Source organism: Camelus ferus, chromosome 10 (genome assembly GCF_009834535.1).
Source record: "Camelus ferus isolate YT-003-E chromosome 10, BCGSAC_Cfer_1.0, whole genome shotgun sequence".
Lineage (NCBI taxonomy): Eukaryota > Metazoa > Chordata > Mammalia > Artiodactyla > Camelidae > Camelus > Camelus ferus.
The window spans coordinates 19,066,869-19,086,362 of NC_045705.1; the positions used below are offsets into that span (position 1 = coordinate 19,066,869).

The window sequence follows — 19,494 nt, forward strand, 5'->3', positions numbered from 1 at the left end:
AAATAAGTAGAAAAGAACTCAAACACATTTATAATGAATATTTTGCAAATGGCCAAAGATGGAAAGCTCTAATTCCATGTCTTTATTATTTTTCATAACCAAAACTTTTTTAAATAGTTAGATTACTTTTCCTCTTTGACTTTTGGAAATACACCAACTTGAATGAATGCATGATACTGAATAAAAATATTTGAATATATGTTTACAATGAATGCCACCTAAAATTTTTTTACTTTCGCACAAATTTGAATTTCCCCAGGATCTCAGATACAGCTAAGCTGTAGGCTAAATTTTAAAGCATTGAAAGAACCCTTAAGTCATTCTTGGTTTTCTTTTCTACGTCAGAGGTTTACTTCCTGAGCTATGATAAAACCTAATCTCAGGGCCCGACAAAAGAATCAAGCCTCTAGTTCTCAGCTATATACTTACTGAGGTCTAGTTAAGTGCCTCCTTTATAGTACAAGCAACAAATGTAATTGCCTCATGGCCTGCGGGTGTCCATTTAACAAAAGCAGCTTTTGTGAACCTACCCACAGGTGTTACCTTTCTTGATTCAAGTGAAATCTGATGAAAGAGTCCACAATATCAAGTAACACATTTACTAAACTGCAATCAAACTCATTTATTATTTGATTAAGCAAAGACTGCCTATTAAGAAAAGGTTCTGACTGACAAGTAAGATATTTGTATGTTTGACCTTTCAAAAGTTTCAAAATCAGAAAATCCTAATAACAGACTGATTTTTAAAATTAACCCTTTGTTTGCCAGATTTTTTATGATTTACAACCAGCAAAAGGAGGGTGTGCACTGGCCCTATTATTGCTCATGCTTCTTTAATGTTTCTTCTAAACTGACTGTGAATATAAAGGAAACAATAACTATTAAAGAAACAAAAATCATAAAGGTAATAAGGAGAGGGGCAACCTTTTTTGGAATCCTTTCTTTGACATGATTATTTTTCCCTTTTCCTGAATTATATAGAAAAAGTAGAGGCACACACAGCTTATGAAAGCAATCAAAGACTTGTGGGGTTTTTTGGCAAAAGCAAACAGAAGTGATATATCAACTACACTTTAACATATTTCATTTTCCACATATATTTTAAAGATTGTTTTGTGTCTCACAGAATGATGTGAAATGTAAAATGCATAGTGTCCCTGTCCAAGAAGATGGACATATGATGTCCATATGATGAATGTACATTCATAACATGCCATTTTAGTCTAACAATACCCAAATAATTGTTTTTTATGTTACCTACTTCCAGGTAAGAAGGAACAAGTCAAACTGGTATACCATTATGTGGTTAATGCTTATTCTTCTTAATCATGACTTGTGTCACCAAAATGTAGCCACAGTAAGATGCTATCCACACAAACTACTGGAGAGAATATTTGCCACATGAGATAATTTATTAATTCTATAGTTCTAAAAGAACTTCATAAAACCCTGTATTTGCTTGACTCATGCAACAGCAAAATTAGAAACACCATCAGTAAATAATTGTTAGAGTTTACCTTTCACATATATACCATCAAAACTATAAATAAAGACAGGTCAAAAAGTGAAGTATTAAATCCCCAGAGAGGCAATCAAGTAGAAGGGCTTTTAAGAACACAAGCTGAGAAAACATTATTAGTCTTTAATTTAAAAAAATGGGACTCTCGAATGTCAGTTATGGATATCTTTGAAAACAAAAGTAAAGCAACAGTTTCACTATTTTCATTGGCATTCTCCTTGCCACAACTTCTTGCCAACATCTGTCTACCTGAGTGGAGTATCTGGAGACCTGATGGAGGTGCTCCCAAATGCTAGATGCCTGACAGTAAGGACCAGGCATGGAACAATGAACACACTGATTATTTCAATGGGTACTATTTCTATGCAGTCCTTCTTTTTCTCCCCATTTAAATTCTGACTTCCTACTATCCTACCCTGCATCATTGCTGGGGACTGTTATTTTCCTTCCCTACTTAAAAATGGTGCCACTTTAGGTTCGTAGCCAATTATCACTAAAGAGGAATTTGCATAAAAGTTCCAGTGGGCTACACCTACCGCACTGGGGTGACAGTAATGATGGGGGATGCTTTTTACTAACAGGTTCTCTTTCATTATTGAGCATCTTCCTGCTGAGTAGGTTTAGAGCTTAGTCGAAGACTTGCTCATTCTCATAGCTACTGCAGGCTAAGCTCCTTCATCTTATCCCTAAGTACTCAACACCTCCTTCCAGGCTGAACAGGAATCTCTGATAGGTTGTTCAGTATGCTGTTTAAAGATACAGTCCACAGAGTCACAGTACACACATGCACACATACAACATACACACGTGTGTGCCTTCTTTCTCAGTCTTCGTCCCTTTCCACTAGTTAGCTTTTTTCCTAATAAATCCCATATTTTTTTTTTAGGTTGGTGTTTGAAATTTTTGTCTTTCATGTTTTAATTACATGAGTAAAAGACATCTAATTTAGAAAAAGTATAAAATATTGGCAAAAGTAGACATCACCGGCAATTCCATCCTATCTTGCAGAGATATACCTGTGTACCAAAGTGGAGCATCTGGAGTCCTGCTAGAGGTGCTCCCAAATGCTGGACAAAGGGATTAACATTTTCAAGGACTAGGCACAGAACAGTGAGCACACTGATTATTTCAGTAGGTACTATTTCTATGCAGTCTGGCTTCTTTTTCTCCCCATTTAAATTCTGCCTTAATACTGTCCTATCCTGCATCACTGCTACATAGCCTTGAGTTCAAATTGTAGCTCTGCCATTGTTTAGTTAAACACCTTGGACAGGTTATTTAAACCTCATCTATAAAACTAGAACTAATAAAAGCCTTACAGAAATATTCTGCAAACCAAGTGAAATAACACATAAGGCTCCTGGCACTCAGTAAGGACTCACTAAACATAAGCTGTTCTTAACAATTGCTCCAGCAGCTGGATGAATGATGCCTGCCGGGCTTTCTTTGTTCCTGGTTTGTTATGCAGTCTACCCAGTTCTCTGCAAAGTGACCTGTGCTTTGCAATTTTACTTTGGTTATGTTTTTGGTTATTTTCTTTTACAGTATATTCAATTATATGGTTTTGGTACTAGCCAAGACTTTGAATTGGATCCAAAATAATTAAAAATGTACATTAGTTGTAAATACATGCCATATTAATTATGTTAACTGGTTTAATTAAATTCAGTTTTTAAGACCAAACCATCCAAATGTAGTAAAGACTAACATTTTTATCAAGCAATGTTTATTAAATATCAAATGCCTAAGAAGCTGCCCTATGAAGCATTCACTTCTTCAGAACCATCTACCAACTAGTCAGAAGGTAGAGGAAGGGGTAAAGGGTTGGGATTGAAGCCAGTAAATAGGCCTTTCCATCCCAGCCATATAATACTACTGTCCTAATCCTACAGAGTTTTTTCCCTAGGACAATGGGTTATTTTGTTTTTTTGTTCTATTTGTAAAAGGTTACCTGCTCTGTTTATAGATTAGTATTTAAAACAAGTATCTCATATTTTCATTTAAAGACTATGGCTGTACTCTCATTTTAATATAGCCTGATGTACACGCTGGTTCTCATATTCCTAAATATAAGTCCAACTTAATGAAATAGGGTACTTCAAAGAACAGCAGAATATAGTGGTAAGTATGTAAATAACGTATTTTCTCATGCTCTTAGAAGAAGTCTAAATACTTGGTAAATCAGATGCATACTATACAGAATACGTACTAATAGGTTTCCACCAAATTTCTGATTCCTGGGACTTCAAATAATTCTTCCCAAAGTCAAAACTCATCCCTATATGGATTCATTCCTATAGATGAATCTTGGTAGATGTTTTCAATTTCTCCTTCATATAGAGATTGGCTGGAAACTGATTAACACTGAAATGGTACTAGAAATAGAAGATAAGGAGTAGTAGAGAGTTCATACTCCAAAAAATAAATGATTAAAATAAAATATGTAGATCTTCTTAACTTGATGTTACTAATGCCTTAAAAAATTGTATTGTATGATTTTCTTTGATAGACAGACACTTCTCCTACTTGTATTTTAGTCATTAAAACCATAACTGTAATGTCCCATACCCTGGAAGTTATTTAAAATGAAATCTAGCTTTGTGAATACGAAATTGCAAACTAGGCAGGTGGATGGATAACAGATGACATTTTTTGTGATGATGTAAGATACAAAGAGAATAGCTAAAGATCTTTAAAAACTAGGATTGATCTCCAAGGGCTGAGAGCAGAAGAACAATGTTTTGACCAAGAGGTCATGAAAACATACATCAAGGAGGAAACAGTATAGCATTCAGATACTAGTCTAGGAAATCACTTGTTTTTTTCCCCTACTTCCTATAATAATTTAATTGTCATTGTATTTATGTAAAATATAATCTATCCTAGGCTTATTATAAAGGCCTCTACACTACTCCAAAATTGAATATATCTTCTCTTCATTTCCCAAATGAACATCTCCCCTAGAATCCTCTATTTTATTTTATTTATTTTGTTTTTTTGTCAGGGGGAGGTAATTAGGTTTATTTATATATTTACTTATTTATTTTAAGGGAGGTACTTGGGATCAAACCCAGGACCTTGTGCATACTAAGCACATGCTCTACCACTATACCCTTACTATACCCTTACCCCCTCTAGAATCCTCTATTTTAATGCACCACATACCCCTATTGCTAGGGCCAGAAACTTGGGTCAGTCTTAAGACTTTCAATTCCATTTCTTCCAACATCCAATCCTGTCTGGATAGTCCCTTAATCTTTCTCCAAACTTTGTACTCTCTCCATTTTTAATGTTATTATCTCAGTTATGTCTTACTCACATCCTATTAACTGGTCTCCCTGCCTCAAGTGTCTCCCACTCCAAACCATCCTCTATTAGTCTGTACTAATATCAGGGTGATCTTTTAAAAACTAAGTCTGATAATATTATTCCCCTGCTTGAGACATACAAGGAACTGAGCCCTGTTTACATTTTCATTTTTTTCTCTTTTCACTACCCACCGTTCCTCACTGTATTTTCCAGACATAGGAACTCAACTTTTGGAGTTGCCCAAAGCACAGTGCTGCACTCACCCTTCTAGACCTTCTGAATATGCTGCTTGCTTTGACTAACTCTTACCTATCCTTTAGAACTTCAACTCACGTTTCTGTCTCCCCAGTCTGGAGTAATCCTATCCACCCCAGTATGGATAAATATCCTCTATTACAATATTTTGTAATTCCTTGTCTGCTCCTCCAACTTGACTACAAGCTCCTAAAGCTATACTGTCCAACGTGCCAGCCACTAGTAAGATGGGACTATTTAATTTTACATATTATATAAAACTAAAAATTCAGTTCCTCAGGCAACTACTCACATTTCCTATGCTCAACAACCACAGGTACCTAGTGGCTATTATATTGGACTGTGCAGATATACAATATTCCATTTTTTCAGAAAGTTCTATTGGACAGTTCAGTAATGTCTGTGGAATTAATGAATGCAGGAGCAAATAAAAGGAAAGTTGTGAAGTTACTGTCTGGCAAATCTGCCCACCCCTGCAGCCTCCTCAGCCCTGTTTCAGTCCTCCCCCTGCGCCCCCTACCCCGTCCAGCAGTTCCTGCTGCTCCTGAGGCACAGCCTCATTAACAAGATGCCTGAAGGCTGGGATTGGTCTGGGGCTGGGTACGTTTGCAGTCAGAGTCAGAAGTCTGTACCAGTCTATGTCCCTAGACCTACTCTGACTCTCTACATAGGGAAGTCCAGTCGAAGTTCAAGTCTCTTCAGACAACAGAAGGTTTCTGTAATCCTTCCTGATTTAGTCATACACACAATGTACAGGAAGTAGATCAGAACTTTAAGTTGTATTTTAGAACTTTAAATTACTTACCCTACAGTTAAGTAGTCTGTCTTCTTTCCCTGTTGGCTCTGTATGTGTGTTTAGTAGGAAAGCAAGCACTAGCTATGCCAAACCAAATGATTCTAAAATTTTCTTAAAATATTTATGAAAATTCTAACCCAGGAAGAAAGCATTCTCACATATCTCAGGTAGCGGTACAATGGCTTGTAATGCCAGTATTTTCTAGCTAATTTACTATTCACCACTGTTTTATAACATGCATATGTGCTTTTAAGTGTTTAATTCCTTCTTTCCATTCTTATTTTAGGTAGAGAATAGTTTAGTAGAGTGAGAATGCTTTTGTAGACTAAGGTTAAGTGGTCACAGAAACCTGGAGAATTTTAATTACTCAAAAGTGGTAAGACAAGAACTTCATTTAGTTGCTTTTTTTGAAAGACATTTGAACATATTCCACCTAGTCAACAGCAGCGTTCCAGCAGACCACTGTATCAGATTAGGAAGCCCCATGACACCTGGAACATGTTCTCCTCACACCATCAGAGTTGGAGTCCGCCTCAGGTACTTACATTGAACAGCAGTGTTACAGTTTCAGTCTTTGTAATTTCTCCTAATTACTTTTAAGCAACCTAAAAGTACAGAGGTCTCATATAACTTGCAGATAAAAGTACATATGATTATGGCATTTTATTAAATTGCATAAATATCTCCTCAGATTCACACCAACGGCACTGACACTCCAACTTTGAGTGGTTAAAATATTTTTAAGTGAACAAAGCACATTAGTTTCATGAAGACTTGCTACTCTTTCAGCAGAAACACTGATCTTCATACATATACATATTTAAACATATATTAAGATAAAACATATTTCTACAAAATATTTTATAAACTGCATATTATTAATAAACTAAGATCAAATTATTCTGAAAATGTTCAGAGAACACATCAGAAGATGCTTAAGTTGTAGGAGCCTCAAAGATAATTTTTTTAGTGTTAACATCGGAAGAAAAACACCTCAGAACTGTAAACAATAAGTCAAATTTATCTTCAGAATTGTGTTAGCTATAGGATGAAAAAGTCACGTCATCTCCGTAGTGAATTTCACTTTAGCAAAAAAGTAAACATACTTCCTCCGCGTCAGCTGCAATCAAGGCATTAGCAGTATGCCATGACTGATTATCCTGGGAGCCGTTGCTGAGAAATGGATGTGTGGCCCAGGGTTTTATCACTATAGTCTGCAAAAAGCAAGTCCTTTGTTTAGATATCCTAGTTGTAGTAAGTGACATTATTAGGTAGTTCTTCTATTTAAATGACATAAGAATTTAGTGTATCAGCAGCTTATAATAAACAAGCCCTTTCAACTTGATGACTCCTCTCCCTGCAGTACTTTTTCTGCTTATAATACGAGTGGTAATAGAAGACCATATGGTTGTGACTTTTAACTAAAGTAAATGACATTTAAACAAACAGAAAAACAGCATTAGGATATTCAAGGATTTCAACTATAACCTAAATACACAGTACACACTGGGGGCTATTAGTGTTAACTATATAAAGTGACCATTTTCTAATGTTGTCCAATTAGTGAGATGTTTTTCAGTTTGCCCATCACTCCCATTTAAATATTTTCCAATACACAGTAAAACAGCTATGTTACTGGCATATTGTCCCTTTTCCAAGGTCTCCTTTTAAGAACACTGCACTACACCAGTGCATCCTGAGAACATTTAACCAGTTTTTTTTCTGAAATGTGAAACTGTCTCTATTTCTTACACGTCTGCCGATAACAAAATAATGCTGTTATTAACATAGTCTATAATTCAAAAAGAAAAATGTAAGAAGTACTACATTTCTTATTCACCTACCATCACTGTACTGAAGTAAAGATTAGCATTTGATGAACATTTCACCTTTGTGTATGACAGTGGGATCTGTGGTATCAAGAACCAAAAACTTTAAATAAACTGGTATTTTGATAGATCAGAAATAAAAGTAAAAACATAATTTTTCTAATAAGTACAGATACATTTCCTTTAACAATAGCAAAAGATTGCTATGCTCTAACTACAGGAAAATACTGATGTCTCCATAATCATATTTCTATTAACATGTCCACCTTCAATACAGAGTGATTGCTATGGTTGAGAAACTAAATTCAATAAATAGTTTTAACTATTTGAAAGATTTAGAAAAAAGACTCTTCATTTTGTAATAAACCACCTCCAGAAAGCAAAGTTTACACTTAAAGGAGCAGCTTACCAACCTCAGGTAACAACTTACCCATTGTTAATCTGCCAACCAATAAAAGGATCAAAAGAACAACAAAGTACTTGTATAGTAGATAAATATGTCCAAAGGCACATCATTTCTACTGAAATATAGAAAACCTTTATTACCACACAACCTAAGTAGTAGGTACTGCATGCTGCAAGGGCAATTTAGCTTTCATTGCAACAAAACCACCACAGCATTTCTGGGAATGAAACTTCCCCTCAAAATGAAAGCAAGGTAAGTCCTGGGTACCTCAATTCTACCATTCCTGTAGAAGATTAAATCAGATCAAGTTCAGAGTGCACCAAACTAATTAAGTCCTTCAGAGCCAAGTGGATTTTCAGTCTGCTTTAATAAAACTATCATTCAGTCCAAATAGAAGTCACTTGGGGAAAGAAACATTTAATCAGCACAATGTTGTCCTGGGACAAAGTAACAGGGGCATTCCAGTGTTTTCTAACTTTCACCAGGATATATGGAAGGTGATCAGGTAACCCTGATATGTAAGCAGCTCAGCTTTCACGTCTTCTATGAAGACCAGAGTGAACACAGATTGGTTAGTTGCACAGTGTGGTGAGCTAGAGGAACATCTATATTAGTAAAAAAAAATAGCACGTCATATACTTTACTTCAGAGCACATTTGTAGTAGAAACTAGTAGAAAAAAATGAATAAAATAGAAACTAAAAGAAAAGACAGTCAGACTATATTCATGTTTACATTTGTTAACCTTTCAAGTATTTTTAAACTACCTACTAGATGCCAAATAAAAGTTTAGGTGCTGGGGAATCAGCTGAGATCAAAGCAAATCCCTACTATCAAGAACCTTTTATTTTAGAGCAAGGGTCAGCAAACTTTTTCTGTAAAGGGCCAGACAGGAAGCAGTCTTAAGCTCTGCAGGCTACAGACTCTCTGTTACAATGACTTAACTCTGCTGTTCTATTGAAAGTGGCCACAAACACTATGTCAACAAGTGAGTGTCCCTGTGTCCCAACAAAACTTTAGTTACAAGAACAGGCAGCAAGAAGAATGCAGGGTCTTGTAAGCCATCTTAAGGGTCATGGCTTTTATTATGAGATGGAGAGCCACTGGGCTCTTTGGACAGAAGAATAACATTATTATTTTTTTAAAGTATCATTATTAAAAAGGATCATTTCAGCTACTATGTGAAAAGTAGTCAGTGGAGGGGTAGGGAGGCAAGAAGATGGGAAAGTTATAAGCAGAAAGAGAAATTCAGAAGTTACTGCAAGAAAACAAGAGATGAAATTGTCTTGCAACAAATCGGTAGGTAGCAGTGATGGTGGCAAGAAGTGGTCTATTCTGTTTATATTTAGAAGATACAGTCCTCAGTGGATTGGATGGGAGAGTAAAAGAGGAAGACAGGCAAGGATGATTCGAAGGTTTATGACCTAAGCAAGCAAAAGAATGGAGCTGCCTTTACCGTCATGGGGAAATATGTGAGAGGAGTCAGTTTGGGAAGGAAAATCAGGAGTTTAATTTTGGACATACTAAGTTCAAGGTGATCATTACACAGTAAGGTGGAGATATTAGACAAATTATTAGATATATGACTCTGGAGTTCATGGAAGAAGTTGTGGTTGATATAAATTCAGGAGTTAAGTTAGATAGTATTTAAAACCATCAGATAGGATGAGGTCACCTAAAGTGTGCATGTACGTAAACAAAAGAAGTTTAACAAACAAACCCTTAGTTACTCCAATATTTAGAGGAACCAATAAAGGATACTCAGAAGAAGCAGAAAGACAGGAAGAAAACCTAGAGAGAGTGGTATTCCCAAAACTAAAGGAAACCAGGTTTTCAGGACATCTGTTCCAAATACTAACAACAGGTCAAGTAAAATGAGGACCGAAAGCTGACCACTGGGTCAGCAACTGAAAAGTCACTGGGGACTCAACAAGAAATGTTTCAACTAAGTGCTGGGGACCAAAGCCTAACTGGCAAGAGTTCAAGACAGAATATAAGATTCAGAGTGGAGTCAGTAAGTATATACAACTCTCCTATAGAAGGATGTGGTGTCAAAGGAATTTGTTTGCTGATAGGCACTGACTGTATTTCAAAATGCCTGATATACCACAGATACACAGTGAATTAAAATCACAGCCCTGGACTATCACACAATGTTACCCTCAGAAAGAGTATAAAGTGTTTTTCTTCATTTCTTCATCAGTTTTATAACAAAATTTTACTATATTTCCTGGGTCTGGCCCTATGTTCCCTAGTAAAATGGAGACTACATTAAATAGGCTTTTTACGCAGTTTGCCTGCTGCACAAATCAATAGGAGAACACCAGTTTATTTAACCTATTTCCTATTTGCTAAATGCTTCTACTTCCAACTAAATTATTTTTGGCAAATTAGTGGTTTCTAGCAGCAAATTGAGGAATTCCTGTAGTATAGAAAGGCAAGTTATTCAACATGTTCGAGCAGAGTAGTTTGTTTCTTTTGAGAGTCACAAATTATGCTCATATCCCCGTAGTTGATGCTCAGTCCATAACCCAAGGAAAGAACTACTGGCATCAATATCATCAAAATAAGCAAAGCCCACTGTAATAGCACCTTGATATGGACTGCTTAGTTTCCAAATGCTTAATGTAAAAAATAAATCATGGTTCATAAGTACTGCGTGCCACATGGACTTTTAGAACTCTAGAATGAATAAAATGGTTCCACATCACTTAACCAATGATCTGTTTACATTCTTTTATGCCAACTAAAGAACAATGCTATTTCTTTCAGATGCTAAATTCTATATTCAAGGTTCCAAATGACAAGGTTAGTGTTTTACATTCTGAAGCACCTACTTAGGAGAATAAATGTTTTTTTCCCTGAAATTTAAAACACATTTAATATACATCATCCTTATTATGCAGCTCAATCAACATTTGAGTAGTAATGTCTTCACCTTGTAAACAACAAAGATTTTTCTAAGAGGATGCATAGACAAGGGGAAGAAACCTCTTTGATAAAATATAGTACCAGTATGCTTCTGAGATAGCTGGAAAACGGAACACTCTGGAGGGGGAGACTCAGCAAACAGCTTGGATGTCTCTTCAGAGTGCTCCAAACTTGGATGAATTTTTGCTATAAATCACCTTGATTAATGGAACACATTTGCTAAAGTGGTTCTATAATAGCTATACAATTCTCACGGCTTAAAAACCAACCTAAAAAAACTGGTGGGGGGTGGGAAGCCTTCAAAAATCACTGGCTTCTCTTTCAGATATAATACTGGCCCTGATCAGAAATAGTTGTCTTTCATTTTAAAAATTATAAAGATACATACATTTTAAAGGAAGCACAACTTGATTAACTGGGAGTAGAAATAAGTAAGTAGAGGGTATTTGGGGAGGAAAAGTAGTGGCATGCTAAAGAATATAAATTCTGGGTATAGCCAGGCTACCTACGTTTGAATTTCAACTGTTTCTCTTACTGTTTGCAATTGGGCCATTTATTTAACCTCCTTGTTGTTCAGTTTTTCTGTCTGTCAAATACTACTACTACCTTCCTTCACTAGGTTGTTGTTGTCAATGATTAAATAAATTAACCCTTGTAAAGAGTTTCAACAGTGTCTGGTACAGAGTAAGTACATAGTAAGTGTTGGCCAATATTGTTACAATTATGTTTGCATATTTATAAACATGCAACCAAAGTGAATGGAACAGACCTGAAACAAAATGGCAGTGCCCTCTAGTTTATCCTTTCATCAAGCATAAAAATTCGATGAATGTTTTCCCTAAACAGAATATTAAAAAAAAATTACATCTTACAGTCCTCTGGTTATTTTCTCTGATTACTCAGCAGAGATATTATCTAAATCCTTTCATCCTGATATTTCTCCTCTAATAATTTTAAAAGAAAACAACGGTGTGCTGTTTAAGTACAGAGAGTAGATACTATCATTTATATGTTTTGTTATTCTGTCTGTTGACAATACTATTTCTTTTTTTTTTAACACCTTTATTATGGTATGATTCTTATACAGTAAACTACACATATTTCAGATGTACAATTTGATGAATTTTGATATATGTATACACCAATGAAACGACTGCCACAATCAAGATAGGTAACATTTCCATCACTCCCAAGAGGTGCAAATTTCGAATTCCCGATTTATCCCTTCCCACCCCCTTCACCCCCTGGTAACCATAAGTTTGTTCTCTATGTCTGTGAGTCTGTTCCTGTCTTAACAAAACTATTTCTGGTCTCAAGTACATGCTTGTTGCTAAAGCAACTCAGAAGCAACTTAGAATGCCTCATGAAATTGTAAGTCATGTGAAGGTGAAATCATTATGTAAATATCTGACATTTAAAAAAACTAAAAGGATAAATGTCCATGATGCAAGCCATAGAAAAACAGGTTACCTGACACCACACTATCTTTATCATTAGTATCGTCATCAGCGAACAATTACTAGGATGTTTAGCACTGTAGTAATAAATATCAGAAGTGTAATAAACATTTGCACAGCTGAACTACAGTCTATCATGGACGCTAAATAAATAATAGACTGATTATTTAATAGTCTATTGATCAAACTTACTAATTGGGCAATCAGATTACAGGTCAAAATAAATTAAAATGAGGAAGACAATTTAACTCAATTATATACTTACATTGGGGATGAAGATAAAGGTAGTTAATAGACGTAACGGCTATATTAATAATCTGATAGTGACACAAAATTTAAATAAAAGTACAAAATTAAGTTATAACTAAAGTAAAATGAATATATGCTGAGTAAACAAAAGGCCACCCCTCTGTGCTACAAGGTCTGTCTCAGCAGCTGTGTGATTAGTGAAAGGTGCTACCACATGACACCTGCTCATTTCATCTTCATTCCACTGCTCTTGCTCTTTTTCCTAACAGGATTGGCAAGTTGACTACACCAAAGGTATATGAAATATCTATTCTAAAAATGTAAATAGGATTTTTAAAAACTAAACTAGACTTTGATTTTACATTTTCCACTAACAAGTCAGTGGAAAACCATCTAAGGCAGGATTCCAGAGTGCATTTAGTTGTCACATGTCCTTTGTCTCTTCCAACCTCTGACAATTCCTGTCTTTCCTTTTTTTTTTTTTTAAAGACCTTGACATTTTTGAAGAGTATTGATCAGTTACGTTGCAGAATGACCCTCAGTTAGGGTTTGTCTGATGTTTTCTCATGATTAGACTGAGGTTAAATCTTCTTTTTTGCACAAATACCACAAAAGTGATGGCCTTTCTCAGTGCTTCAAATCAGGGGCTACATTAGGTTGACATGTCTTGTTATTGGTGAAGTTAACCTTGATCACTCAGTTAAGGTGGTGTCTGTCAGCTTTCTCCTCTATGAAGTTACTATTTTTCCTTTTTTAATAAATACCTTGGGAGAGATACTTTGAGACTATGCAAATATACTATTTTCTCTCAAACTTCTGCCTGATATTTTGACATCCATTGGTGAATCCTGCCTGCAACAATTATTACTGAGATGTTTACATAGCATTTTAAAAGGAAGTAAATATATTAATTATAGTGGCCAAATTGTTTTTGATACAAATAGACTTAAATTCTACTGAATGCATCATTTTAACTTATATTCAAAATATGAATAAAAGTTATTTTCATTTGTCAGTGTGTTCAGTTAATGTTAATCAATGATACCAATGAATAACATAATTGAAATGTTACTTACATAACTATGGCTTTTAAAGAAATCTGATGGACTATTGCTGAGAATTTTGTCTCCTTCCAAACCAATTACTCTTTTACAAATGTTTGATTTTGGGTCACTCGGGCTTTTTGCAATCACAATGTCACCTCTGAGGGGAAAAAAGTCAAAGAAATGTCAGTGTTATTTATTAAACATAAACATATGCATGGCACTGCTATAATACTTTTATAAAGCAACTTAAACACAGCCACACATACTGACCTCCCATTAATTTTACCAGCTTTGAGAACCTTTATGACTGACTTTTACGGGTCAAAATCCAACAATGAAAGTGACGGAAAAGCTATTCAAAGATTCTAAAATTTCTGAAAATTCCATGAGAATTTTCTTCCTGGACTGTATTCACTATGTGTTACTTCTGTGTCCAAACTGTTAGAACCAAAACTAGGGAAAAACAATTCCATGTAAATACCACCATATTAACCAAACAAATATTACTGCCTAGCCAGTAGTACTGATTGACTCTAGAGCACATAAAAAGGTAGAAACATCTTCTGTGTTTCCCTAGAGCTCAAAAAAATTAGAAATTACAGCATAAATTATATAAACCAGACAGTTTACAGTACAGTCAAAAGGACTTATATCTGAGGGAAAATATCAGAAGATCCAACCAAATAAAATGTTAAAAGCTGCCCAAACATATGTTACAAAAAATAAATTGGCATATAAAACATATAGAACCAATATGGGTATGACCATCTACATGTATTAGAAGACTAAGACAGATATTTAAATGTAGAAAGGAGACAAAAATGTAGGACTAGTACCCCAACCAAAGAGAACACAATGCTCTTTCTGTGTGACATGAGCATTAAGTGAATTATGTTGCTCACATTTTAAACAATTTAATATATTTATGTATTATCTGCACCTAGTTCAGAAACAATTTGATGTTACTATAATAAAAGATGCATATATCAAAATAATATCAAAAGCCATAAAAATAAAAGGAAGATGATGGTTAATTCAGTAACCTAGTTATTGCCATATGTAAGTATTAAAATGAGGTCTAAACTTTTTGGTCAAGTCAAAAAATAAATTATGATTAATTACATGGCAATCATTAACTAATAAAATTTGAGAGATATGATAGAATTTTCCTAAATCAAAGAGAAATATACAAGAAGGATACTTATGTAAGAAAATTAAAGATACTATCTTAATCAGAAATTTTACAGAAAATACAGACAGTATTCAGAATGGTCATTTCTGAAGCTATTCTTGATAGGAGTTGAACACTATTAAAATATTAAAGTCTATAATTTGGAGTATAATAAAAGGCTTGCACTTGTTTGAAAATTGGATAAGCTATATCTTTTCAACCATCTGGAGCCATGTCAATGGAACTGTTCAGATGAACAAGTTTGTAAAGATTGTAACATACTAACAAAGTCAATTTTGGCCAGCTTTTGGGAAAGAAATGTTTTCTGTGAGAGTTTAATTCAGCTTAAGTTTTTTGGCAAAATAATCAGTATGACTCTCAAAACAAATACTGCACTTGAATGGCAACATAAATATAATTCAGTCAAGGTATTTTTATAGAAAGCATTATTACTGTAGACTATTTCTGGTGGTCTAATCATATATGCATAGATCTTAAAATATATATCCCTTGGACTCTCAACTCTTTCAAAATAGGATTTTAAAAGAAACTTAAAAGAACTAAGACTTAAATTTTCCTTTCTCATTTATAGCTATAAACATCATTATTATCCTACTAGATTGTAAGCTTTTGAAAAGAAGGGTCAATATCTTACTCATCTTAACATTCTTAATAAAGTATAGTACATCTTACAAATTAGGTGCTTATCAACTATTTGTTGAAAGAATAAATAGTAATTTGAGAACGTGGTTGTCTCAAGTATGAGTGTTCTGTCCACTAGACTCAAAAATCCAGTGCTTTAGATACCAAATATGCAGACTTCCATTTTGCCTAAATGGATGGCTATTCTAGCTTTAGAAACATGCAGCTAGCAATACTTCTTGCCAGGGGTCAGAGATTCCCCCAAAATCTGAGCATTCTGTGCTGCAGATAAAAGAAAAAAATACTCAGGACAGTAATACTTCTAAAGTAGAAGTTACCAACTGACTACCTTGGTTGTAAAAATTACTTTGGTATGTCTCATATAAATGCCAAATTTTGAACTGTCCTTCCACCTAATGGGCCCTCTGAATGAACAGAATACAAAATGAAACCCACAAAGAACCTTACTTACTAAATGTAGTTATTTGTATTACCCATAAGAATGCAAAGAATATAAAAAAAAAAAGGACAATATTGAGGTATCCATTCAAAAATTATTTAGCCAACAAGTTCAGCTCCTTGTTAAGGATGCTCAAAGTCTATGAGAGTGAAATCATGTCATTAGCATGGAAAACAGAAGTTTGTTTTCATGTTGCAGTGAAGCCAGGTCTCTAGTTAATCCAAAAACTGTAAGTTATTCTGATTATAAGTTAAAAAGAAAAGGAAGCTAGAACATAACCTGTTAATACAAGTTTTATTTTATAACCCCTATTATCTATCAATTAGTTATCCTGAAGTTGTTACAGGTAAAAGATCTGAAGAATTAGCTAGGGACCATGCTAGACCATACAGCTTGAGCAAGAGTTTCTATCTACAGAATCTAAGATGGTGGAAGATCAGTCAACGCAAGAAACAGTTTTACACTATTCTTGATGATTTTTCAGTAACATTAAATAAACAACAGAAAAGGTCAATAATGTAAGAGGAGTGCATAAATCTACTTATGCCATAAGCTAACTACCCGCTCAAGTGAATAAAATTTGTAGTTTATAAAGATGACATCTGGTATAGATTTATTTTTTTCAAAAAAATTTTATTTTTTTCATTATGAAAAACTAATGGGCCCACAATTTTAAGGAATCAGAGAGGTGCCCATTAGAAAATACATTAAATTACTAATATTTGATATCCATTCAGAAGGAATAATACAGAGTTAAATAGGATAAACAGTATCACAAAGATTGCAAACACCATTTAGAATAGGATTTTAAAAGATTTAATGGCAAACAGTATCTGCTATGGAGTTTTTCAATTTAATATAATTAATCAGGAGACTCCTAATAGATAAGATTCCTGACTCCCAGCTACATACAGTGCTGTAGTCTAAAAATCATTGAGTGTTCATCATACAAAGAATAAGACAGTCACCAATAGAAGTACAGGATCATTTTAAAAATTAAAAAAAAACCAAACCACTGATTTGCGTAATGTAACATAGCTCCTAAGTCCCTAGTTCTTGACTCAAAACATTCTAGGACCACCCGCCACCCCCAAAAAAAGTAAAGGTCTAAATGTACATTATAAAAGGGACTGCTATCTACAATGATATAAGGGACACAATGACCCAAGAGACTGTTGTTTATAGAGAAACTATTAAAATTTCTCAAACTGAGAGAAAATATTTCAGTCAAATTTTTATCTAGCTGGTCATTAATTTGGTTATTTACAAAAGAGTTTTTAAAGATAAAAGTTAAGAAATTGCAGAAAAGACATGATGTATATGTATGTTTTCACCATAAATTAAATATATCTATGACAGAAATTTACCTTTGGATACCATAAAAATGTCGAGTAAGATTTTCTGCAAAGACAATATCTGAATTTTGAATTGTAGGCTCCATTGATGGTCCAGAACACTGAAAAGAAAGGTAATTTTGTAATTTAAGTTGAAAACCTTTTAAAATATAACCTAAATCATCTGAGCAGGCTGGAAAGAAAGAAAATCAAGCAAATGTTCTTCAAGCTTGGAGAATGATTATTAGTAAACTGGCAGCTCCCAGATAAACTGAACTCTGCAGATTGGCCATCAAGTCTGGAAACACAGGCAAAATACATTTTAAATGGTTTATTAATATTACATTATAATATATGAATAAAATAACATTATCTGTGTTTCCAAATTTGGGCCATCTTATAAAATTTAAACTCCATGAGGGCAGGGACCTTGTCTCCCATGTTCCCAGTTGTATAACCAAGGTCAACAGTGCTTGGCATAAAGTTGATACTCAATAAATGATCTATTTACTTTCTTGCTGTTGTCAAATATCACCCGGTACCCATGATGGTAATTCACCAAGTGGTATCATACTATTCTCGATGAGTTGATGCCTTTCCTTCTCTTCCAATGAGATGAACTTTAAAGACTTTCCATATTAGTAGGTCTTAAATAACAATCTTCATATATATCTCAGAACTGTAAAAATGATCATTGCAACTTAAAAAATCTAAATACAGCAGTCTCCAATTAGTCCACTTACGTGTAAATAACTTTTTACACAAAACTTCCTACTCAGGCAGAAAAGACCACAGTGAAAGTCTTTTGCTATCTCTGTAGCCCACTAGAAATACCAATGTAAATTTAAAAAAATAGAAGAGGGGAGTTTCAGTTAAATATATTTATTTGCATATATCCAGCTCAACTTAAGGTTATGACTGCGAATCTGTTAGGGTAAACCTGATGAAAATAGCAACACCAACATCAAAACCACTTACTGGACAATCAATTTATTCTCTCATTTGTAGGACAAAAGGTTAGTACCACCACGGCTGATAGATTTATGGTGCAATATTAAGAAAAAGCATTGGCAGAGGGACAGACAACATTTTAATGTTGACATTAAGGCAGAACAATCATTTGTTTTAATGACAGTTATTGACACTCTTAATGAAGGTTAAGAGTAGGAGTTTTAAAAATCAGAGAAATCTGTGTTGAAATTTCAAGTCTGTTTAGAATGATGGGACCTGGAGAAAGTTACTTGAGCTTTCTAGGCCTCTGCTTCCTGATATGTATAATGGATTTCTAGTAAGTAGCTCATAGAGCAGAAAAGGTTAAATCAGTTAATAAATGTAAAACATCAAAACCATCCTGGAACACAGTAAGTAGCATTCAATAAATGGTAAAAATTATTTTATTAGATTAATAAAGCCTTCTGTGTCCCTGACAGAAACAATACAGGATTATATTTAAAGTAATGGTTCCTATATTAGCGCCAATTCAAACACTCTCTTAGATCGCAAAATTTAGAAAGATTTTAACAGCCCTGCTTTATTCATTAATAACTTCAATTATAATAAAGGGAAAAACACATTGTCCTTCAATTTAAAACAAAAAACATATGTTTAAAATGATTATTTTCTTGAATGTAAAAACTTACCATGACAACACCACCAACGTATTCAAAAGCACAATGAGCTATACAGCCATACTGAACAGTATAGCCAACAAGCCGAAAGGTTTTCCCCAGAACACCACGGAGCATAGTTCTGTGTGCACTCTGCTACCATTGGCCTGATGGTAAATTTCAAAAAGTTTCATGATCAATACTATTTGAAAACACTTTAAGAAATAGTTCTACTATAAAATACTTATCACCCAGAGTGTACTAAATGCCTAACACAGTTTGGTGCAGAAAAGCAAGAGCTTATTTTCATTTCTGCTCAAGGTATTTTGAATGGTAAATTATAGCCACTTAATATTTTGACTTACTAAACAGATATTATATTCAAATATCACTGGGTTTGTATATTAGTTAGATAACTAGTACATTCTGAACTTGTCTGCCTTTTTTCATGCCTTGGTTATTTCTTGGTCAGAAGGCCAAGAAA

General features: G+C 34.3%; 1 protein-coding gene across 5 annotated transcripts in view; it reads right to left on the minus strand.

The window, feature by feature from the left end:
• IMMP1L (inner mitochondrial membrane peptidase subunit 1) overlaps window positions 1-19,494 on the minus strand; it is a 68,948-nt gene that overhangs the window by 7,177 nt on the left and 42,277 nt on the right. For all 5 annotated transcript variants that reach the window (XM_014568122.2, XM_006195074.3, XM_014568124.2 and 2 more), the window contains 3 exons: window positions 19,044-19,177; window positions 17,437-17,525; window positions 13,827-13,953 (listed from right to left, as the gene is read on the minus strand). In XM_014568122.2, the coding sequence (XP_014423608.1) occupies window positions 13,827-13,953; window positions 17,437-17,525; window positions 19,044-19,148 (321 nt within the window). In that variant the 5' untranslated portion in view covers window positions 19,149-19,177. The remainder of the gene's footprint in view (window positions 1-13,826; window positions 13,954-17,436; window positions 17,526-19,043; window positions 19,178-19,494) is intronic.